The 24,539-nt window shown below is 43.7% G+C and overlaps 1 protein-coding gene and 1 long non-coding RNA gene across 6 annotated transcripts in view; one reads left to right on the top strand and one right to left on the bottom strand.

Annotated features, from left to right (window-relative positions):
• Positions 1–1,627: 1,627 nt before the first annotated feature.
• On the bottom strand, positions 1,628–4,778 carry LOC116149150 (uncharacterized). Its single transcript, XR_010377329.1, has 2 exons — positions 4,461–4,778; positions 1,628–3,387 (listed from the first exon to the last, which is right to left on the bottom strand). It is a non-coding gene; the product is annotated as an uncharacterized LOC116149150 (long non-coding RNA).
• RBPMS (RNA binding protein, mRNA processing factor) overlaps positions 3,812–24,539 on the top strand; it is a 158,717-nt gene continuing 137,989 nt past the window's right edge. For 2 of the 5 annotated variants that reach the window (XM_031440172.2, XM_031440174.2), the window contains exon 1: positions 3,813–4,475. In XM_031440172.2, the coding sequence (XP_031296032.1) occupies positions 4,410–4,475 (66 nt within the window). In that variant the 5' untranslated portion in view covers positions 3,813–4,409. Of the gene's footprint in view, positions 4,476–24,539 lie in introns of all 5 variants that reach the window. The other 3 variants (XM_031440173.2, XM_031440175.2, XM_031440176.2) reach the window with 3 other exon arrangements.

Genomic DNA, 24,539 nt, shown 5'->3' with positions numbered 1-24,539 from the left:
ATGACAGCATTCACTTTTTTGCTAATAGTTTTGCAATTCAGGCACGACTCAGTGAAGAAAGCTCATCACCCTCCCATGTGTGGTTAGCTGGGGCAAATCAACGAGGGCTGGAGTATCCACTTCCAAGATAACCCACTTATAAGCTGGCAATTGGTACCAGCTGTCTGCTGAGCGAGCAGCTCGGGCTATAAGCCGGAGACCTAATTCTCTTCCACATGGGCCTCTCCACGTGGCTGCGTGGGCTTCCACAAATGTTGGAGGGAAGTGATTGAATCTCAGAACTATTTAGGAGGTAAAAATCAGGATGTTGCACAATGATGTGAATATATCTCACACCATTAAATCGTACTTAAAAGTGGTCGAGACAGTAAATACTATGTTGTGTGTGTGTTTTAGCCACAATTAAAAATTAATTAATACAATCAGGGGAAGGTGGTGAGGGCCTGGAGGCGGATGGGAGTGAGTGAGGGAAAGAGAAGTGTTAAGAATGACAAAAACCAACCAAAGACCCCCTCTGGCTTCAAAAACATTTCCTGTCCAGCAGAGGCTGCAGAAGAGTTAACAGACAGTCACAACGCACGTGGTAGACACTGCAGCTTTCTGCCTCAGTGCTAACAGAGTTATCAAGCCCATGCCACGCAAATTGCCTCAAAATAGACCTTTAATGTCTGAAATTCCCAGAGACAAACATTTAAGACATAATTATAGGTTTAGATTTCTTAAAGGAAGCTTCAAAATGAACCCTGCCAGAGAAACAGAGACGGGTAATGAAAACTACAGGTGCATACAGCATTTCCCTTTCAATCTAGCATATAACCTTGCAGAAGCAATGAGGTGGTGGGCAGGGGAAAAAGCAGATGTCTCCTGGTCACTAGACTTCTTTTTTTTAGGATATAAAATCCTTTTGTTGTCTTAGAACTCTTCGTTTGTCTGGAAACTACTGCTACTGAGATCTCATTTTGAAACTTTTTTCTTTGAAGTAGTAAACAGGTCATAAAGATCATTTATTTCCTGAATGAATGTATATCCCCCCGACAACTCTTTTGCCTCACTCACAAAATTTTATAAATACCTAGTCTTTTTACAGATTTTCAGTCACTTTTGTTGGCAACATTACTCTATTGTTCCTCCAAAAAAGTCTTCTAAACCATTTTCATAGGAAGGACAATATTACCCTGTCCTCATACACTTTTCTGAAAACACCTGGATTTCACTCGCCACTGACTGTATGTTCTAGATCTCCCTGCTTTAGTATCAGCTGCCTGATGTGTCTGTCAGTTGACTGGCTGAGTGGTGTGATTTTACTTTTTATTTTTTGAAACCTCACCAGTTGTTCCATTCTGCACAAGCTCTCTATCTAGGGTCTCCCGCAGCAAAATAATGATTACCAGGAATCTGCCCAGTGTCCTTGTGGTGCTCTCCATGCCAAGATGCCTCCACTAATTCAGTCCTTCGTGCAAGATCTTGGAAGGATGTCTTACTATTATCCAGGCCCTACAACCAACACCTGGTAAGAATGTGTTCATTCATTTGAAAATAATTATTGAGTGCCTACTATGTGATAGGCACTGTCTAGATGTTGAGGACACAAGAGTGAACAAGCCAGACAAGGATCCTCTCATGGAACTTACTCTCATTTTTTTATTCCAGAGGTTTTTGACTTGTAACGATAGACAAGGTGCCAACTTGGCTTAAAGATAAAGGAATCGGGTTCCATGTTTTAGATTAAGTCACATTTCCTTGAATGGGGGTAGGGGAGGTTCTCCCAGAATCCTAGAATCACACAAGATTCACCTACTCTTAAGTGGAGCCTGACGGGGACTATCAATGACTAGGTCAATTGTCATTCTTCTTGGGTCTCTGCCAGGCTCCAGCAAGACAATGCCTTTCTGTGGAGTGTGTTCAGGAACAGGCAAGAATGGCCAAGGAGGGTAAAGTTCTGGCATCACTGGTCAGCACAGGCGCCCAAGACCACCACTCAGCCATTGCTCAGGAAGATATTGCCCCCTCGTGGCTCCTCATATAACTGAGGGAGGAACTGGAAGAGGAAAAGGCCATTTAAATTTCCAGATTAACTGTACCTAAGCTGCTCCTGAACTTCGATTGCAGTTTTAATAGACTCTTGGTTTATTTTTATCTGGGATACACTTTTTTTTCCCATAGAGAGAAATGACATCGTGACAGCAATGAACTCACTTTATCAAAATCTTCAGACTTCCCCTCCACCCTAGAAAATTCAGTATGTTAATCCAAGTATCACTACTGGTTTTCTCTTCATAAAAACAAATATTTTCTTTGCTTTCTAAGATTTGAACCAGGATCTGCGATTATGTTGTCGGGAGTTATCTTGTCTCCACACCACTTTAAATTCGCTAAAAGCAGAAGCCTTATCTTTTAATTCCAGGCGCCACCCCCATCCCATTCCCAGGAGCACTTAAACCAGTACAGGGTAAAGAATACCCAGTAGGGGAGGGGTGGGGAAGGAGAGACAAACAGCCAAGCAAGCAAATAAATAATTAGAAACTGTGATTGGTGCTGTGCTGATAGGGAACAGCCTGCTGTAAGGGAGAATTCCTGGGAGTGAGAAGTGAGGGAGAATCTACCGATGTTCGGAGTTTCAAATGTATGTGTTTGTACCAGTCACTAAGTTTGAAAGCTTAAATGATAGCGTTGGAAAAGTTCTCGATGGCTCAGGAAAAATGGAAATTTCCTTAATGTCAGTTTCCATGTATTGTAAACTTAACTGGGTAAGAATGGGTGCCAGGTGCTACAGTTTTATCTATCAACTCATCTCTAACAGCAAACTCCTGGGAGATAAACAGAACTACTTCCATTTCACAGACGAGGAAACAGAAACCAGGCAGTTCTTCCTTCAGACGTTGGCGCTTCGTGCGCTGACCTCCCAGAATGCTATCTCCCTTCTTTAAGCTGCTTTGATCCTCGGAATGTCATCTGTATTGGCCTCCAGTTGGGCTGGCAGTGAAGAATAGTCCCTCAGCCAACAAATATTTATTGAGTGCCTACTATACACCGGGTAGCATATTCAAATTAACGTGGGATTCAAAAGATAAACAGGGCTTGGTCCTGTCTTCCAAGAAAGATCTCCCAGAAGAATCAGAGGCAGCCAGGTAAACAACTAATTCCAGGACAGTCTGATAAGGGCTGGAGAGGAATCGGAGGAGGAGCCGCGCGGGAAGCCTCGCGGAGAGCAAGGGCCGGCCAGAGCGAGGAGGCTGGAGAGGTTTCGGAGGAAACGGCGTCGGAGGTGGGTTTGAAGTTGCGCCCTGAAAACGGCGGCTCGGAGCGGGCTGCCCCCGGATATCACTCGAGTTCTCTGGTCTTGTCATTTCAAGCTGCCGACTAAGAAGGAATATGTCGAAGCTGGTACTGCAAAGGAGGTGTAGGTTGAGGGACAGGGGTGCGAATCCCTTGTGAAAAGCAAGCAAACAAAAGTAGCACATCCCACTTCCCGGTCCTCGCGCGGGCAGGGCCTGGCTCCCCGAAGCCCCTTTCCAAGCCTCGCTCACCGCCCTACTTAGCCGCCGGGGCCCCCAGGGGCCGAGCGAGCGAGAGGACCCGACCCTCTTCCTTCTCCCTCCTCGGACCTCGCCCTCCGACCTACCGCTGTGTCGGGGGCTGGGGTCTGCCGCTTCCGCCCGCGGCCCCTCCCCGGCGCGCGCCATCCGGCCGCAGGGCAGCCGCCCTCCGCGCAGCCCCTCCTCCCGCGGGGGGCTTTGCCGTCCCGCGTCCCGTCCCTCCGGGCTCCAGCCTGCAGCCCACGTCCAGGGAGGGCGGAGGAAAGAGGAGGTGGGGAGGAAGGGAGGGTGGAGAGAGGGGAGGGAGGAAGGCAGGCGAGAGAAGGGGAGCTGCTTGGAGCCCGTACTTCCCAGAGTCAGCCAGCCAGGAGCGTGCACTCCGCGGCTCTCTGGGTCCCAGCCGCACCCCGCTGCCCCGCACCTCCTCCTGCTCCTCTCCGGGTACCCCTCGCCCCCTCGCTCCAGAAGCTACTACGCTCGGGCAGCAGCCGCCCCCAGCCCCTCGTCGTCCACATCCCCAGCTCTCTGGGTTCACTCCTGGGACGCGCTCCTCGCCCCATCCTTTCTTCCTTCCTTCCTTCCCTTGCGTCCGCCCGCTTGCCCTCCCTCTTCAGGTTTCCCTCCCGGGTCCCGATTGTCTCCGTCCCCTTCTCTGTCCGCCGGCGCCTCGCCCTGCCCCGTCTCTCGCTCGCACTTCCTGAGTCGCCCGCCGCCGTAGTCTCGCAGCGCCGCAGGAGCCGGAGCCGAGCCGCGCCGCCGCTGCCCCGGCTCCAGCCCCCGCAGCCCCCCGCGCCCGGGGAAGGGAAAAGTGGGCGAGCGCGTCCTCGCCCAGCCCCGCGTCCCAGCCCTGCCCGGCGAGGGAGGACCGGGAAGATGAACAACGGCGGCAAAGCCGAGAAAGAGAACACCCCGAACGAGGCCAACCTTCAGGAGGAAGAGGTACGGAGGGGCTGGGTGCGGTGGCGGGTACGACATGGGACGGCTTTCTCCGAAGTGCGCGCGGCCGGGCCGGTGGGGCGCGGGTCCCGGGGAGCCAGGCTGCGCCGGAGCCGGGGCGTCGCGGTGGAGGGTTTGGGGATCGCCCTGGCCCCGAGGCGCAGCCCCAAACTGTGGCCCCCGGGCGGTGGATCTTGGGAGAGTGTGTTTTTGTGGGTTCATGCGCGTCTGCGTGCCTAAAATTGCGTAACTTTGAAGACTTTCCTGAGAAAGTATTTGTAAGTATAATGCTTAGCTTTGTTTGCCCCTGATTTTAAAAGCGGAATCGAGAGGTGACTCCCGGGTGACCTTAGATTAGTGGGACCGGGAGGGTCAGCGCTTAGTTCTGCATCTAGAGCTGGAAGTTGTGGGGTGTGTTCGTGTAGTTTAAGGAATAAACTCGGGGAAAGTTCTCGTTAAAAGACACCTTTGGTTCCCTGCCCCCTCCCTTTCAACGTGAAAAGTTCTTGGTGAAATCTTCCCAGCTGAGGCATTTTGGATTAATAGATAACTCATCAGCCGCATTCTTCTCTGATGAGTCAAAGACCCCGAACCTGGGTAACTAGGTTTTGTAGATTGAGGGGCGTTGCGGTCGTGGGGAGCGGAATACAAGAGTTTCAAACTTTGCAATTCACCAAGTGATCATCGAGGCTATTTTAATAGGACTTTGACGTCTGAACGTAAATTTTATGTGGTGCGTCCATAACGATAAAAACGTTGCGGCTGCGGAGCGTTCCTTTGGTAGAAATAAAATTCGATAAATGTAGGAGGGAACTCCTGAACAAACGTTTCAGGATTTTGTAGTTAGGTTATTTGTGATAGCCTGTTAATGTACCTGCAGGAACAGAGCCATTTCTCAGGAGCCCAATAAAAAATATTTTTCACCTACTTGTTAAAAAGCCCGGAAAACTGTCTTAAACATTCCAAAAGGAACTTTAGAATGTATGTAGATGCAAGAAAGTATGCATCTGGATATGACCTATAAAGCATTCCTACAGGTGTTGCATCCTCCTATATAAGGTTAACAGAAAGGTAAACTGATTCTAAAGTTAGAATGTTGCGATTATTATGAAGATAACTGTGTACACTAAAATTCTGATAGTGAAACCAAACGTTGCAGAGGATTTAATGAACACGTATAAGCCCTCAACACTTGTAAAATGGGAACTATTCAAATGGAGAAGATGGAGGAGAGCCGTAAGACCATGCAGAACAATACAAAATAAATACAAGGTTTTACTCTAAACACAGTACAACCTAGGTGAATTGCCATAAGCCAGAAGTTGCTTTCTTACCTGAGGAAATCGCTTTTATTATCATAAACTATTATTTTGAAAAGCATTGTTTACATGGCTAGTTTTTTTTTTTTAATACTACAAGTGATCGAATACTACTGACATTCCTTCTTTTTCAAAGAGATGGAGACTTGAATTGCAAGTTCTGTTTTTTTCTTGAACCATAACTGGTTGCTTTTCTACTTATTTTCCCTACCCCTGAAATAAAAATTTAAAAATAATTGTACTTTTTTAAGGAGTTGCTATAATTAACTAATTCATCTAACACACTGAGATAATAATTGCTTTAAAAACCTTCCTAGTTCACTCTCAGATTGGCAATCTGTTGACCTCTAAGGGTAAGAATATATTCTGTGAAACCATCTTTCTCTGTTCACTTGATTGAGAACTTAGAAATGGAAAGTTAATCAGGTAAACCAAAGATTTGTTTTGGTTTAAGTGTCCCCAAACCATAACCAACTTGACAAATTAAGTAGGGAAAAATCAGATTTCTGCTTGACCAATTTCGGCCTCACTGCCTCCAGCACTGACTTGTCTGCCCTGTTCCTGAGTGTCTTTCACTGTGCGAGGTGGTGTCCAAGTGGAATCACACACAGGTGATCCCAGCACAGTCTCTGCGTCATACCCGTCCTGTTGCCCTTTCAGTGTTTCTTCTCAGGTGGGAATGATACGTGGCTCTAGGAAGTATCCGTTTTTAGCCAGACACTTTTTTATTTTAAAAATAAAGGGACAGTCCAAAACATTTCAGAAACCAAGTTGCACAAGAGGTGGAGCCTACAAAACAGATACACTTTGAAGAGAGAGGTTTTCTAATGTTGAAAATTCAGGAAAAGAAAGTCAGTTGGCCTAAATGATCTAGGTAATTTTGCCCTAGTTCCCTGTTTTGGGTTTATGTTTTGTATTGAAAAACTCCTAACCTCTTTTTCCTAACCCTGAAAGCCACAAGTAAAATAAATATGGTATTGGGTGAGTCCCATTAATGTGCTCAGCATTATACAAAACCACCGCCCTGGACCCTTTCCCTGCCCACCCAGCGATCAGCAATTTGCTCTCAAACACATTTAAAAGCCAGGCCTGCGGATTCCAGTAAACAGAACACACACATGTAAGACGTATATACATATAATGACAAAAGAGGAAATATGTGTTTTGTAGTTTCTGGTAGCCATTGAGCTGAGGAAGGAGAGTGAGTCGGGTCATCATTAAGAGAAGACAGTTTATTTCACAGTCATCAAGGTAATTTAGGCTTTCTATACCACTTTGTAAAGTCCAGGGTTTTTTGTTTTTTTTTTTTTCCTATTTTTTAAGTGATTTCCTTTTATCTTCCAGTACGTTTCAGCCCTGTTTGAGCGCTTCTGAAGCTTACTTTAAAACACTTACTTGGCTCTAATTGAATAGGATGAACAGTCCAGGATTTAGGAGAATTTTTGCAGCTTTTAATCATTGAAAGTTTTTGAGAACGTGGGCAGGATGAAGACTTTTGCTTTGGGTAGTATTTAAAGCTTTGAGGAAAAATAAGATTTGGCTAGCCAGCTGTGTAGGAGTGAGAATACATCTGGCTTTCTGGCTTCTAGTGTGCTATACACATCTGTTCCTATGCAAGTTGTCCCTGTAAAGAAAAACCAGTTGTCAAAGTCTCACTGGGATCTAAGATTTACAAGCTTTCTGTATATGTATATGTAGGGCATTAGATCATTTCTTACATAACTTGACAATGAATAAAATAATCCTAAAATTTGCCTCTAATTTTGGACTAGACAATATTCTCTTAAAACACCTTTGGCATTTCATACTTGACTATTAAAATTAATACATGAGTACTAGACATAATTATATGTCTTATTTAAGTTTTGTATATTGGGACAGCCTATTCTTGTAAATAGAAATTATTTTTGGTCACTGAATTTTCAAAACGGAAGCTTTCTTTTTTTGGAAAGAAAGATAAATAGGTAATTTGGGTTTATTTTTACTTTTATCCATGTCATTGAGTATTTTTCAGGCTGATTTACAAATCATTTCTAAAAGGTGTTTTATTATACTGAAGCACTGGTGTTAGAGTAATTTCTCCTTAAATTGCTTTGACTGAACATTCTTTGTATTTAAAACTAAAACAAAAAGCTTGACCTTGTTGGAAAATTGATCAAAAAAGATGTCTGGCAGCTGTGGGGCAGAAATCACAAAGTCAGGTCTTCAAAAGTTAACACAAATCTTTACTTCGCATTCCCTCTTTTAAAATACTAATTTTGCGCAAATATCGGATTCATGAAGAAAACTGTTAAGAGGGATTGGCAGAGAGAGAGGGTACCATGTTAGCTCGATGTGGCAACCTCAGGTTTTCATTGAACATTAATATTAATTTACATTATGACTTGGGAAAAATACAGAATGGTTTTGTACAGTTTAACCAAGTTTGGAGTCTTGTTACTCCAAATCAAATCAAATACAGTAAACTTATACTTCAGTCATAAATAGGGTTTGGTGACAGCATTTTGGGTGAAAATGTGGTAACTTCATAGTAGAATGGTGGTAGCAAGACCACAGCCAATACGACATGCACTTATGAATTGTTTTTCCAGTAGGGGTTTTAAAATTTCCCTGATAAACCCTTATGCTCACGGGCAGTCGTCTGTCTCTAAGGCATTTGTTGGAGAGGTAGATCGGATAGGGTAGAAGTTCTTACTGGAGATGCTTTCGTATAATTTTAGAAGGTTCATCTTAATTTTTGCTTTGAGGATAGAAGTGTTTGACACTGGTGATGAGGCAATAAAGTGGAAATTCTTGTGCGCAGCAATGGGGTTATGAATTACTGCAGCTTTCTGAAGGACTTTGGCACTATATATCAAAATTTCAAGCCCTTTGACTCCATGCTTTTATTTAGAAATTTATCCTAAGGAAATAATAAACACGCACAAAGATTTATTCATAGGGACGATTATTAGAGTTATTTACGATAGTGAAAATTCAAATACTATGTCTAAGAGGGAAATTGCCAAGTAAATTGGTGAAATTCCTCAAAGAGAATATTATGTATCCATTAAAAGCCGCATTTTTAAAGTGTGTGTGTAAATTTCTTTGGTGGCTTAAAACAACGAATTTATTTCTCAGATTTGAAGGCTAGAAATCTGGAATCAAGGTGTTAGCATCACCTCGCTCCCTCTAAATGCTTAGGGGAGAATCTGACTTTCTCTTCCAGCTTCTGCATTTTAATTGAGGGGCTAATTCTCACGACATTAAGTGAAAAGAGCAGAATTAAAAGTTTTATATTATGTGATGCCAATTCTTTACAGTAACCAAACAGTAATAAAAACTAGTGGATTACAGATCATTTTTTACTTACTTTCTGATGCTTTCCTTTGTTTTCTGAATTTCCTCGAATGGACGTAGGAACAAAACCAATCAGATGCCTTTTCACTTTGAAGATTTCATTAAGTTTCCTTGTAGTATCTGTAGGTGTCACAAAACCATTGGGCTGGTTGCATTTTGGTTGGTTTTGCTCCCAAGCCTTGCGGTGGGAATCAGGCCTCTTCTGTTCCTCTTGGCCTTTTCTCACAATGTTTATCTTACTCATTCCTTTATCCTGTCTCTTCCTAGTGATCTTCCACTGCTCTCCTTGTTCTAAAATGCTGTCTCAATCATCCTAACACAAACTGTTGCAACCTCCGATGCCCCAACTCGTTCAGCACTCAAAGTCCAAATCTGACACTCAAGATTGCTCCAGTGTACCTCCGTACATACTCTGCACACCGTTTGCGTCAGCTGCCTTTTCCCCTCTTGATCTAGTTTGAGCTGCTTTCAAGGCAGACGTCAAGTTTCAGCCTACATTTTGCAAGTACCATCCCAAGTTCAGTCCCATCTGAATGTCCTATTTCCAAAGAGATGACTTTCTGCAGAATTTCAGGAGAAGGTACTGTACTGGATCATTACTTTCGTGTATGTGTGTTTGTGTTTGTGTTTAAAGCTCTCTGCCCTCTTATCACAGTGTCTCCAGTATCTTCCCAAAGTTAGTACCCCAGCACCAGGTAAGTACCACACACACAAACATGTACACACATAATTCTTTATAAATAATTTATAAATATACGAAAGACCCTTACTGGTAGGGTTGGTGGTGATGACCTTGAATGCCTAAGCTGCCTAAAAGCAGCCACTTACTGAATGTGGGATTTAGAGCCGCTTATGGATGGACCCCACCCTGGCATCCACAGCCTCTGTTTGCCCTCACGGGCCAGTGTGCCTGGTCCATCCACCAGCCACTGCCAACGTGGGTCTGCTTGTTCCGAGATGCAGTTGGTTTCACCACTAGAAGTTGGTTTCTGCTGCAGGATTCAGCTTAACCTTTTGGGCAAGGGCCTCCGGAAGCCCTGGTTAGGTGGAAGAGCATCGAGCTCCCTGCATTTCCAAACAAGCCTGCTCAGTGTGATGGCCACTTTGGAATGTTTGTGTTCAGTTTCATTTGGCACCTTCGTGTCTGCTTGGGGGTAGGGGAAGGGGAATGCCAGTGTTTCTCTTGAACAGTGCTTGCTTTGGTCAAAGAAAAAATTTAGGAAGGAATGAAGAGAATGAACCTTAATACTAGCTGGGGCAAAAGTGGCCGCATGGCTCTTTGGGCTTGAGGCCAGCAGGAACCAGGTATTTAAATTGATGCTGTGCTGATAAGAGGATGTCCTCCCCTGATGGGGGTGAGCCTGTCTGTCCTGCAGGGATGACTTGGTAATGATTCCTGGAACTCAGACCCCTATCTTGAAGTGCACTGGGAGAATATTTCAGACCACTTCAGTGTATTGTGCATGTGGAGGGGAAGGGTGAGCGCTTGACCGCGGAGCTTACTGGAACAAAGTTGCCTAGTTTGTCGTCTTTGCTGAGCACAGAGAGAAGAAAATACTGAAATATTTGATCCTGGGAAATTTTCAGAAATCTTTTTAACCATTTACTCAGGAGGTGACTGCTAACTTTTGAGAATTTACTACATGCCGAGCACTGGATGTGTATTATCTTACTTCATCCTCACAACAAGCTGATGGAGGTATGACTGTGATGACGAACCTCATTTTAGGGGGAGGTGACTGAGGCACTGAGGGGTTGAGTGACTGGAGCCTTGACGTGCAGATTCTGGGGAGAGCTGTGACAGCTCTTCGTCTTAAATTGCTCCAGGTTTAGTGCTGATGGCCCTGGGTAAACATGTATGATAAAGTACTGTGTTCAATTAGGTGAAGTGGTAGTTTGAGTTGAGAACACAGTCAACCACACTACAAGGACGAGAGGGTGATGGAGCTATAGCAAAGAAAGCTTTAAAAAAAAAAAGTGACATTTGAGATTTTAACAGATGAGCAAAGGGTTGAGACAGTGGGGGCAAGATGGTCCAGTCAGAGGGATTGGCCCCCTATGAAGATACCAAGGCTTAAAAGGGAAAAGGAGCAGGAGAGGAAGGGAAGTAAGGATGAACAGGGGAGGGGGAGGCATTGGCCTGGGACAGGATGGAGGAGCTGGCCTTCCACGCCAGGGAACAGGACGCTTCTGTGATGGGAGCTGGGCTTTTGTGCAGCTGGAATGTGGCATTCTGGGACGTTCCAGTGTGGAAGGGGATACAGTGGGTTTCGAGGCTAATGCTGCTGGAGTCCTGTCACAAAATAAGGCAGTGGCTGGCGGTGGGAGTGAGCCAGGGGCTGGGGAGGTGTTTAGGGACTGCAGTAACCTTCAGATGCCAGGGGAGAAGACTAGGAGTTTTCATCCGTCGATCCTCTTGGGTTTCTCTGTTGGATGACTAGCTGAATGGTGGTTGTATTTGTAGAAGTAGAAAATACATTGATAGGGGAAGAAAAGAGGGCAACTGGGAGGTGAAGAGATTGGGTTTGAGATGCAGAGGAGAACGTCTGATCTTGCAAAGAAATTTTCAGAACAATTGCAGAATATATAGCTGGTAACGAAAAGGTGGGTAATACGCATTGAGTGCCCAGAAAACTGGAGAGGGTGTGGGGCCCCAGTTTCTAGGAAACCTTGTGAGGGTAGGCAACAAAAGAGACAGTTTACCTAAAATTTGAAGCTATGTCTTTAAAAAAAAAAAAGGGAGAACTGGAAATTCTCAGGAAAAATTGAAGCAGATTTTTTTTAAAAGCACTTTTTAATTTAGGATCATAAAAATATTTTGCATATAGTCTGCCTAGTTATAATAGTGTCTAGTATACTTTACCGTTTGAAAGCCTGATTCGGGGGAGCTTAAAAAAATCGAGGTATATATAGTATATTTCAAATACTTTTTTTTTTTTTACTCTCATCAACAGTCTTTGGAAATTGTTTTCCTCTAAAATTTGCAGTTAATTTCCAGACTTCTGCTTCAATTTTTCTTTTCCCAACCCTGTACCTAGAAGGGAAGATCACGCTCTACCATAAAATTTGTAGATGGTTTTGGAAGGTAGAGGTGGAAGGCCTGGAGACACTTGAGTGTTTTTCTAAGAAGAAAATTTACCAAGTTGCTCTGTTTTGTTTTTTTTTTTAAACTTTAATGGGGGGTGGCGTGGGGATAAGCATGAGCCTTTGGCTAGACCCAAAGTGTTTTCTGTGGGTCACATTTTCAGTTTATTCTTTACGTGCTTTCCTAAAAATTTGCTTTTTCTGTTCACAGCTAACTGTCAGCTCGTGAATAAGGAAAAGTAGCTCAGGAATTTAAGAAAACAGCAATTGCATTTGTATTTCTTCTAGGTTATAACCCTGCTGCAACCATTATGATGCACATTATGTAGACTACTGGAGAAAAAAACGAAATGGTAGTAATAAATGCCAATCACACCACGAAGATGGTTCCAAATTCCAGGCTGTAATACAGTATTGTTACACAAATTTAAAGTGTGGAGGGAGTGCCAGAGCAGCCTAGCTCAATCCAGTCAGCCCCAAGGATTTTGCAGAAATCTGGGAGTCTCAAGATTGAGGTACATGTCACCAACGCATGAAAAGAAGTTAGGGATGGACCAGTTTCTACTTTAATTTTTATTTCTCATGAGTTGACTTTTTAAAAATGACGTTCCTTACTCCGCTTTTCGTAAATTTTTCTGTCACCAGGTAGATGTGCTGGCAGGTGGCCAACGTTACTCTAAGAAATCCTACAGATTTAAAAAAAATTTTTTCCCCCCCGAATCCCCAGGATCTTGTTTTGTGAAAATTTCTCTTATGCCCACCTAGAGGATGGGTTGTTGAGGCCTCATGAGAGAAGGGACTGCACAGAAAGTGCTATCTTATTACAGAAGTACCAGAGTTTCCTTTGTGCTCCGAGGGGAAGTGCGACGAAAGTGTAATTACTTTCCCCAGCATGTGTGATTTACAGGACTTAAAATGTGTGAGCTTCCAAAGAGGCATCTGTTTTTAAATACAGTATCCCTCTAAGCCTGCAGGATGTGTTTTGGGGTGGGGGAGGGACGCACACACAGACATGCATTTCCGTCCTCCGCCTGCCCTAGGGTGCTGGGTGACAGGGGACTGAAAACGTTGGTAATTGCTTCTCCCTGCTGTAGAAGGAACAGGAGAGGTCCTGGAGTCCAGTCAGCCATCATTAGGCCAGATCACTGTTGTTCTGCCTTCTCCCCTCTCTATCCTTCAAAACCTGGTTCCTTCTTTTCCAGGACCTCCAAGCATTTTTCCAACAATGGGGTGGGGGGATTGTCAGAACTAGCACTGAGGCCATTTTTGTTGCAAGAATTTCCTTTTTCGTCTTAACATGTGTAGGAAAATTGGAGGGCAAATTGAAGATCAGGTGCATGTCCAGATATAATCCAACTTGTAAAAGTATTTACGGTTTTTTTGCCCATGAATTCACTAAGCATTTAATGAGTAATGTCTATTTTGTTTTAAACATCGCACTTAAACCAAATGAAATGTTCTCAGCCCGTGCTTAGGGATAAGGAAACTGAGGCTCTGAGAGACAAAGTAATTTGTGTGAGGCTTTATTTGCAGTTGGTGGTAGGAGCTTAAAATCTCTCAGCCGTACACGAGGTTCATGTGATCTGGGCCCAGCTGGGCTCTCTGACCTCATCCAGCAGGAATCAGCTTCATTCATTATGGTTCAGCTGCTTGGGCCTTACTTAGGTATCTCCAACTTGCCAAACCTGTTCCTGCCTCAGGGCCTTTGTGCATGCTATTCTGCTGCCTGGAAAACCACACACCCAGACACCCAGATGTTCATGGCAGCCTCATCCTTGTCGTTTATTCAGATCAGATGTTACCCAGAGAGCCCTTTGACCTCCAAGTTTAAAGTAGTCCCACATTCTCAACCATGATCACATCCCTCTTATTTTCCAGATAGTACTTTTTACTCACTCACATTACCTCTGGTACTTACTTGTCTTGCACGCCTTAAATGTGACTCCTATCTTAAGACTGTAACCACAATGCCTAGAACAATGCCAGGAACAACCCAATAAGTAAGTTATTTGTTAAATGACTGGAATACAAACCAACTGTCAGGTTCAGAGGTCTGTAGAATATACCACATCATCATAAACCTTTTCTAGCAGTTTTTAGATTAAATTTTAATTAATTGCTGCCTTCAAGATGATCACTTCTGGATCCCCATCCCCACTTAATTATCAGAAAGTACAATTACCACTTGCTTTTAAGCCAGAAATTTTGGATGGTAAGTGCTAGAGCCTGTTGTGTCTGTCTGTCTGTGTCTGTCTCGGGGGGGGGCGATATGCAGCAGTTTTTCACATATAAAGGAGCCCTTCCCTTTGTCCAGTTAGAATGGAAACCAACTACATAATTCCACAGAAGCAGGAGTGAAATGTCGGCCTCCCATGGAGTAAAAACGGGCAAGATGACTTTGACTTTTTTTTGGTAGGTGAGACTTTTGGGTTGCAAAGGGTTAATGTTAATAACCCAGGTGGAACTGATTTGGAGATAGACTTAGCACTCTCAGTCCTTTGATTTAGTCTAGCCTCCAGTTCCACGTGCTTTCCTCCGTTTGCCTACAAAGTAAAAAGGCACGCAGCCCGGGATAGTGCGGGCTTTGGCTGGCCGAATCCAGCCGTGGAGCACCTGTGTGGGTAGCCTTGCGGGAGCGGCCACTCTGAGCCCGTGAACCTTTTCCGGAGGCCCCGCACAGCCACAGTCGATACCCACTTGGCGGCCTTACGGACTCAGGAGCTGTGTTTATTCACTGCGGAACACAACAGATGACTTTTCAGGATGAAAGAAATCTAAGTCGGCATTGCTTTTGGTCATCAGGCTGCCTGTTAATCGAGCTCGCTAATGTACTCATGAAAACGCAGGCTGTTGGATTACCCTCATGTATGATGTCATAGTACTTGGCCTTGAGCAAACTTTTTAAACTACCATCATCCACTGTCTGATAGTCTTAGAACCAGTGGTGTATATATATAAATCCTTGTGTTAGTTCTTGATCAAATCATCGGTCCCCCCCCCCCCCTTTTTTAAATTATCCCTTTTCCTAAGGAACTCGGCACAAGTCATTGAAGTGTCTGTTTCCCTGGCTAAAATGTAGAGAGAGATGGACAGACAACGCCTGCTGTGCTTTAAAAGAGCCTTAACTCCACTGCCATTTTTCTACACCATCCCAATTTCACCTCCCTTAAGTGATGTGGACAGCCCAGATACATCCGGGGCAGAGGTGGGGAGGCTGTTTGGAGGGGAATGGTTTTAAGCCTGAGATTGTTTTTTTGTTTGTTTGTTTTTCACTAAGAAAATCAGTGCCTCTCCTAGAGAAATGGGTGGGAGTTTCTGGGTGTGAGCTAACGGCAGGAAATGACCCTCTCTAAACAAAAGGACCCTTTAAGGCCCATCCTGAGTCTTTGTGTTTTGAGGAGGGCTTATGCAGAAAACCAGAGCTCGGAAATTAATCTCTGCTGTAGCCATTCTCTTGGGGGAGGGGAGAAAGAAGATTCCTGCCCTGCTCACACTCCCCAAAGTCCAAAATACCAGGCGGTACTCACTGTGAGTGCCAGAGAGGTTTAAGAGTGAGGCGGGGGGAGGGTGGTTCTTGGGGAGGGTGTGGCTTCATACCCCCAACATGCAAAAAAGAACCAGGCTGGGCAGCCTTATACCTGCTGTGACCTTCAGCTTTCACCTTGGCTTTCAGCTGCTACTTGAAAAACCATCACTAGCAAAATGCCAAAATACAGACTAGGGAAGGGAGAGGAAAAGGATGTTTTGTAGGATCTCTTTGTTGGGGTGCTGCAATTGGAAAATAAATACCCTATAAATTGAAGATTTGAATACTGCACTAACTACTGTCTTCATTTTTCTAAATCTGAACTGATTAAAAAAAAAATCTAAACTGATAAGAGCCAGTAATTTCTGCCGGTTGACGAACAGAAGGCACTTGAATCATTTTTGTGTTAGACCGTGGGCCACGATGAAGCAGCGTTGGGCCGTGTCCGTGCTTTGGAATGCTGCTGCTTTTCACTTTAATGTGATCATTCCTTATATCAGTATTTATACAGCAGGATCCTGAATTTATATTGCTAGGAAAGTAGTTGTGTCTTATCAAAATTATTTTGCCTTTACAAATTCTTGCTGACTTGCAGCAACCAACTTCTCTTCCAGGCATACCTTTTTTTTTTTTTTTTTTTTTGCCCCAGGAATATAAATCTTCCCACTAATAATTAGAAACACACATTTTGTTGAAAATGGTTTTGTGGTTTACTTAGTTTTCAGAACATTTAAACTGACAAACATCTTCTCAAAGAAGCATTGTTACCTACTGTTTTTAGGCTTTGTATTGTAACTATATTTTTAGAAAGGCCTACTGATGTATTTGGTGGGTACAGTGTAGTGTGTTGGGGGCAGAGAGGTGGTTTACCGTCACCACACCAGACACTTAACAGAACTGCAGAGATAAGATTAAGGCCCGTGCTCAGATCCCAGTATGAAAGGCTTTTGTTTGTATATTAAGTATGTTGAGAGCCTCTATCTTAAATTTGATTCGAGGGGTGTAGTATTGTTTAAAAGAGATGTGATCGTTGTAAATTCCAAGGTTTACAGGGGAAAATTATTCTTGTTAAAAGCCAGTGTCTGGTGTGTTGGTAGGTTTTCCCATTTTCTTAATGCATAAACTTTACAGAAAGGTTTCTGATGTGGTGTTAGTAATTTTCAGACATGGAAATATATATTGACTTAGATTCGTTCGGAGGCTTGTATGCAATATCCATTGGGCATGTTTTTCATTTGCAAAATATCAGTTATTATCTCTAACATCGCCTGTATTTTTACCAAGAAAAAGATTAAAATGCCAGTGATAATCTACTCTGTGTATTGAAGCACTTATAATTATGCCATAGAAAGTGCTAGAATTCTCTGCATTGAGAACCGTTTCTGCATCAGCTTTGGTGACTAAGACTGAACGTTCCCGACATGCGTCCTTTACATAGGTAGGTGCCTTTGTGGTTGACGTGGATTCAGGAATGAAGTGTGTCTGAAGTGTGTGTTGGGCGGAGGAGCCACTCTCTGTAGCTCTTCCATTTGTGCAACTACTGGTAAACCTTGAATCAAAGGGAAAATGTCCTGATCAGGAATGTTCTTGGATGATCAAAGGGAAGCGTCTTGCCCTTTGCAAGACTAGCATCTGTTGCCATTTGGTCATAGTGCACCCAGCCTGCTGACTCTGTATCTTAAAAACAAAAACAAAAGCCAGTAGGGAGGGAGCAGAGACTCCAAAATACTTGTAGGGCTTTGGAATATAGTGAGTTTCTGATTTTTGGCGGATACTCATTGGAGAAGTTTTAACTGTTAAACTGCCCCCCCCTTCTCCCTTCCAAAACACTCCACAGACCCGCAATCAATGTGAAAATTGCTCTTATTTCTATTACTGTAAATTGTGGGTCATGATTCTACAGAAAAATCCAATTGGTACGAGCTTAAGCCTGAACTCCACAAAAAAGTGTTTTTCCTTGTTCATTAATGACGTCAGCCCAGAAAGCTGCTCAGTGCAGGAGACCCAGGCATAGAAACCTGGCAATTTGACTTCGGTCCTCCAGCTCATTCCGATGCTTTCTGAAGTCTCCGCAAACCTAATAAGTATTATATTTTCTAAATGGAAATTGCAATCCTATTCTTTGGAAAAAGTGCCATAAATACTTCATTTTCCTCCCCACCCTCGTGGATTCATTCGCAGTCATGCAGAGATGGGATAGAGACTAAAGCATACTGTTGATTGTAAAGTCCTGAGATGGTTTCCCTTCCTTTATCGAAAGCTCTGAGGATATTCATGCCATTTTTTGTTGTGCTGGACAGCTGTGGTACCCACTCCTACAGCACTGGGCCGCAGCTTAGCTTCGGGGTGCAGCAGAGATCATCTCCTGGGATATTATTGTTTATTTTAATAGCTGTTATGCACTTAATTCTACAGTCATTTCTCCTAACATTAAAATAATAACTCCACTGGATTTTTAATTTATCTGCTTTTTAGGATTGAGACTTCCAAGATGCATTAAGCCGTTTGTTTACCTAATCGAATCACATTGTGCCCCAGTCCCCCCCCCCCTTTTTTTCTTCCAGGTGAAACCTTTTTTTTTTCCTTACTGGCAGATAAATTCACCTAGATGACACCCTCCTCTTCCTCCCTCACCTCCAAAAATACAGGTGAGCTTACACACTCACACACACTCCCCTGTTTTAACAAAAATGAGATCAAACTATTGTAGTGTTCACTTACATTTGATTTTCTTTTCATTTGATATTAAGTAATGAACATCTCTGCATGCCAGTGGATAAGTTCTGCAGCTCCGTTTTTAATTCTTCATACTAAGCTGTCTTAAGGATATGCCTTAATATATTTAACCCATTCCTTATTGAGGAGCAAGGAGCTTGTTTCCAGCTTTGTGATGTAAATGGTGCTGTACCCCCTCCAAGCTAAATCTGTGAGTGCACCCGTGCTGATTTCCTTAGCTTAGGCTCTTGGAAGTGGAATTTCTGGGTCAAAGGCCTTACATTCCTTTTTAAGACATTTCGATGTCTATTGCCAAATCTTCTCTAGAAACACTGTACTAACTTATACTCCCACCAAGAGTATTGGCAAGCCCATTTGCCTGCATCCCCTGCCACTGCAGTTTTAAAATGTTTCAGAGGTTGTTTCTTCGCTGTGGTGTTTTTCACAAATGTGTTCTAGTTGTGGTTCATAATACTCCAATCTGATCTGTCCAACACCTGGATGTTACAAGTTGACTTTTTTTTTTTAAACCCCACTTCAAGACATCTCTTAATTGTCTCTGGTACTGCTGCAGGGACTGAAATGCTTAGCAGATAATTTCTGGATATGTTATTCTTGAGTTCCTTGAACACAATGAAAAATATTGATTCTGTGATTTTAAGTGTTAGGTCCTTGACATATGTTGCCGGCTACAGTAAACCTGATTGAGTGATGAGGCCAGTACTTTGGGTGTTCTGTGTGCATGTACAGAATTTCACTGAATTGGTTGCAAGGTCAGGTGAACCAGTAACACTGCTGATGAAACCGTATTGTAAGATGTGTGCCGATTTCAGAGATGTTACCTAGTGGAAACGTGTCAGAACCGGTGGATATGTCCTTGTAGCTCTGTTTTTCTGGTTACATGGTTGGTTTGCTCTTGAGGTGAAGATAGAGACACTTGGATCTTGGTCAGTTTGATGTAAGTTTTGATGGACAGCTAGCCAGTTATATCCTAAGGAACTTTCCTGGACAAAGTTAAAACAGTAATGCCTTTCATTAGATGTGGAGCATGCAGTGCACCTGCTGCTGGAGATGTTCCTTCTCCTCCTCTCTGAATTGAGGATGAGGGTCTGGACTCCATGTAGAGGGTGTCTCGAGTATTCCTCAGTCTGAATGGGGGACCGTCAGGACTGTCTCATCCACCCAGAGGGGCTGTTGTCACCGGGGAGGGCCACAGAATACAAGGGCCAAATGAGTCTGAGCAGTGAAGCTTAGGTCTCTCCATGCAGGCCAGGCAATCACCATTAATCCCAGTCCACAAGGCCTCCTTAATTGTTACCAGAACATTCCTGCAGAGCACACGCCCTCCACAAAGCCTACACACATGTTCTTAGAGTGTGACTCTAGGAAATGAGCAGATGTCATGGAAACCTCAGGCTTGACTCATCCCGAGTGTTCCATATGAATGGAATTTGCATCTCATTTTGCGTTTAATCTAACAGTATTTCAGGATACATGCCCACTGAGGTCATGAAATACTGAATTTCTGTGCATGTGGCACCTTTCTCAAAGGAACTGGAAACTCTTGCAAATAAAAACATGCCTTTTCTTCAAGTCCTTGACTGTGGTTGACAGATGGGGAAGGAGTTGGAGAGAACATTGAGGAGTGGGGAAGAGGTGTGACTCTCTGGGGCACAGTCAGGGGTCCTTGAGGAAGACAAGGTGCCCTGTTGTCCGGGGTTGTGCTGGACACTGGGGGTGTGGGAGGGGGAGAATGTGGAAGTGCTCACCAAGAAGCAGTTTTCCTGCCTACTTGGAAAGACTCATTCAAGACAAAACAACAGGAGAATAAGATGGGTTCCTATGTAAATGGACACCATTGTGCAATTTAGACGGAAGGCTTAGAAATTCAAAGAGATAAGTATGGATGAAAGTGAAACAGGCTTTTCAGAAAGCGGAAGAAAGAGAATTGGGAAGATTTAAATAGGTAGAGAGAAATGGGCACTGGGATAGCAGACTTCACCACCATAAAGGTTGGGAAGTTGGAATGACTGGCGTATTTATAATGGCAGGCAGGAGCCTTATCTGGCTGTTAATTTTGAATGAATGAATGAGTAATAAATGATAAAGATATGAGGATATTTTAAAGAATATTTGTCAGTTGTCATTGGTTCCCCACCCAGGCCTGTTCAGTACGTGACAGATTTCCCACTTGCAGAACCCAATGCCAACATGCTAAGTAAGCCTTTTCTTCTGTCTTAAAAATTAGACTAGCAAAGCCACGCTACCTGGTCAGATACTGGAATAGTAAAGCATTTTCCTCCCCCTTCAGCTTCCTTGATGAGCCTTTTACTCCAGGATTGCCTTTGTTTCTTTTCGCCTTCATTCTGCAGTCGCACGAATGGATCATGGTGGCTCTGAGCCTTATAAACAGAATATATAACTCCTAGGTGATACAGTCATTCCAGAGATATTACACTCCTAGTGTTTTCGGCCCTGTTGATACAATGGATAGCACACAAGCATTGTCCTTGACCTTCCTGGAACTTCCACTGTTGTGGGGAAGTGTGTATTAAACAAATAAAAGCCCAAGAAAATATAAAATTAGGAACTGTGATGAATGGTGTGAAGGAAAAGCTCAGCTGATGTGAGAACTACAGTTGGTGGGTCCCAGGCACTGTTCACAGCACTTTGTGTATGTTCACTCTTTCAGTCCTTGTCACACTGTCACGTAGGGACCAACCATCATTCCTAATGTACAGGTGAGGAACGGAGAGTTGAGTAACTTTCTCAAAGTCACAGCTGACAAATTGCAAAGCCTGTATTTGAACCTGGGCAGTTTGTTCAGATTCTTTCGTTTCAAGCTCAGTGTCACTGCCAGTCTGTTTTGAGTACTGTTTCTTCTGAGAAATCTGTTCCAAGGAGATCAAGAGACCTTTTGAGCCTGTTATACCTCTTAGGATCCTGCCTTCGTAGAGAATTTGAGATACAGGACCTGCCGAAGCCCCCAGGAATCAGCAAGGTGGCAGCTTCCTTACAAGGAGGCGAGTCACCCAGCTAGACACAGCATCTATTTTCAGGAAATGTGGGTGGTCTGTGACTTCTTGCCACGTCTGCCCTTTCCCATCTTCACCATCTCACCTGTCTGGAGTCTAAATTAGACCCTCAGAGCCTCAACTGTCCCTCTCTCACTCTTAGTTCATTAGTGGCAGATACTTTTCCAAAGGCGTTATTCCCTATAAATCAGCCGGCACCTGAAAACATTTGGAGACTCCTTGATCAAAGGATCTGATGACTAGGAAAGTACTCTGGAGACTGGAGAACACTGCCCACCACCATTTTTGGGCTGTAGTTAGTGTATGAGATACAGATTTCTGTAGCTGACTTTTAAAGCTCTCCACGATCAGATTCTTCCCCATGTTTCCAAACTGGTGTCTCACGTCTGCCAGTGTGCAGTCTCTCTTGAACCTCCATCACCAGTTAGTTGGGTGATGGTGTCCTGTTTTTCTTTTTCTTTTTTTTTTTTTTTTTTAACTTTATGGAGGTATGATTCACAATTCAGTCAGGTTTCTTTTCTTTTTTTTTTTGTATATTCAAGAGTTGTGTGACCATTGCAACTCTAATTTTAGAACGCTTTGCTACCCATCCCTCCCTCCCAAAATAAAACCTGTGCTCATCAACCCCTCCTCCCAGCCCTTGGCAACTAGTAATCTACTTTTTATCTTCCTGGACTTGCCAACTATGGATATTTTCACAAATGGAATAATACAAAATGTGGCCTTTTGTGTCTGGCTTATTTCACTTAGCATAATGTTTTCAAGGTTCATCCATGTTGTATGAGTTGGTACCTTGTTCCTTTTTATGGCTGAGTAATATTCCCTTTGTATGCATATACCGAATTTTGTTCATCCATTTGTCAGTTGATGAACATGAGTTGTTGCCACTTTTTGGGCACCCTGTCCTTACAAAGATGATTCCACCTCCAGGTCCCTGACTTGCTTATCCCTAGAGTGCTTTCTTCTCTTCCATCCACTCCATACATTTATGTTTTTCCCAATCGGCTTTCCTACTTACTAGCCCCCGGGGCTTTCCCTGCATAGGACTGTTATGTCAGCCTCTGACTTACCACACTGAATAAGCTGCCTAGGATTTTTACTTAAGTCCTTTCATGATTATCTACATAGGTTTACTTGGACCTTGAGCTCATTTGTTGGTAAGTTTTAAAGACAATTCATTCAAATATATAGAGTTTAAGGTCAATCAACGAATAAGGCTGAGAGCCTTGCCTTTGTGGGGACTTTCAGATTCTAGCAGGACTTACATTCTAGGTGACTTTTAAATACGTACGTGTAATTCACTGTTACTCTTCTATTTCCACCTGGCCTCGAGATGTCTACATTATTTGATAACTATTGCATTGAAATTCTCTTTCATGAGAAAATGAGGCCACTTCATCCTCTCCAGTTAAGTACAGGTTGCTGTCTTATTTCTTACTGGCACTGTAGTCACAGTTGCCAGGTTTATTCATGAAGGTGAAAGGATGGATGTGAAGTGTCCACTTGGAGACTGGAAGCCAATGTGGGGAGAAGACGTTTTACGTGCTCCTGTATGCCATGCCGTCCCTCCAGACCCTTGCCTTCTTGCTCCTTTCCTGAGCTGTTCAATTTGGAATCTTTTTGGGGCGGGGGGGGGGTAATTAGGTTTATTTATTATTTTTTAATGGATGTACTGGGAATTGAAGCCAGGACCCTGTGCACACTAACCACGCACTCTGCCACTGAGCTACGCCTTCCCTGCTTCATGTTGGAGTCTTAATCTGAGGACTGGAATCTTGTGCAGACCCTGTGGGAGCAAGAGGAGGGAGGGTGGAGTCTGTTCCTCATTTACTGTCAGAGCTGAGACATTTTCCTCCTTCCTCTCGTGAGTAGGAGAGCGTTCACACAGTTCCTGACAAAACTGGGGTGTGGCAGGCCCTGAACCAGGCGCCCCACGAGAGCTGCCAGCCCCTTGGTTTTCTGGAATGTCAGGTGCCTGTCTTCTCCTGTCTCCCTCGGGAATGGCAGTTGCGTGGCTCCCCCAGAATACCGTGAGGATTAATGAGTTAATATGTGCAGAGGCCTCTAGAAATGTTAAGTGCTTGGTGTTCTTATCTCCTTTCTGAGCACAGTTGCCTTATAAGGCCGTCCAACTGGGGCCCGAGGGTCTTCTGTCAGGGAGCCGGGCCAGCCCCTGAGGCCAGATGACAGTGGTGCTCTGTGACAGTGTTCCCAGAATGGGCTCTGATTGCTTATTTTAATACTGGTGACACCGCTTTTTTGCTAATTGTTAGTGTCAGTCTCACAAGTACTTTCCCCCCAGCTTTATTGCATCTATTTTTAGCACCCTCCTTTATTCTCTCCCTCCGAAAACCAAGTATAGTCAAATCCATGTGAACGAAATAATCCAGGCAGAGTTCTTAAATTTCCTTTTTTTTGGGAAGAAAGACTGCTCATCCCAAGAATTACTTTGAAGTCAATTCACTCTTTTTTTTTTTTAAATGCTGTATTTAACCAAGAAACAGCAGCTATAACATTCCAGTAGTGCTCATTTTGAAATCAGTGAATGAAAATGCACGCATATTCAATCTAGATTATTTCTAGCGATGTTTGTTCATTTTCCTCTCATGAAACAGAGACTGCTTTCCTGACAGTGGTGTGTAAATGTGGAAATTCATGTGTTGGAAAGCCAGTTTTAAAGGTTTCCCCTCTTGCTCTGGCTGTCAGTGTTATGACGTACGCATTTATGCTCTCGTAGGTGTTCTGGAGCTGGAAAGGACCTGGGAAGCCCCAGGTCTGGTTTGGAGCCTGGTCCCTTTTAAACAGGCCTGCATTGTTCTAATTGACCCCTGTGTCTTTGGAAGAAGAGTTATCATCTCTTTCGGGATCCCTTAATGTCAAGCAAAATAACTCCTTTATTTTGAGTTTGTAGGTTGATAAAGCAGAGAGGATGACAGCTAGTCTGTCTACTCCAAGAAGGGTGCTATTAAGGTGAATGGTGTAAAATACACCAAACTTTGTTTTGGGGGTCAAGAGAGAGGGATAGAAGGTTAGAAGATAATTTCTTATC

Source organism: Camelus dromedarius, chromosome 22 (genome assembly GCF_036321535.1).
Source record: "Camelus dromedarius isolate mCamDro1 chromosome 22, mCamDro1.pat, whole genome shotgun sequence".
NCBI lineage: Eukaryota > Metazoa > Chordata > Mammalia > Artiodactyla > Camelidae > Camelus > Camelus dromedarius.
Note: the sequence above shows the minus strand (reverse complement) of the source record. Positions and strands in the feature narration are given on the sequence as shown.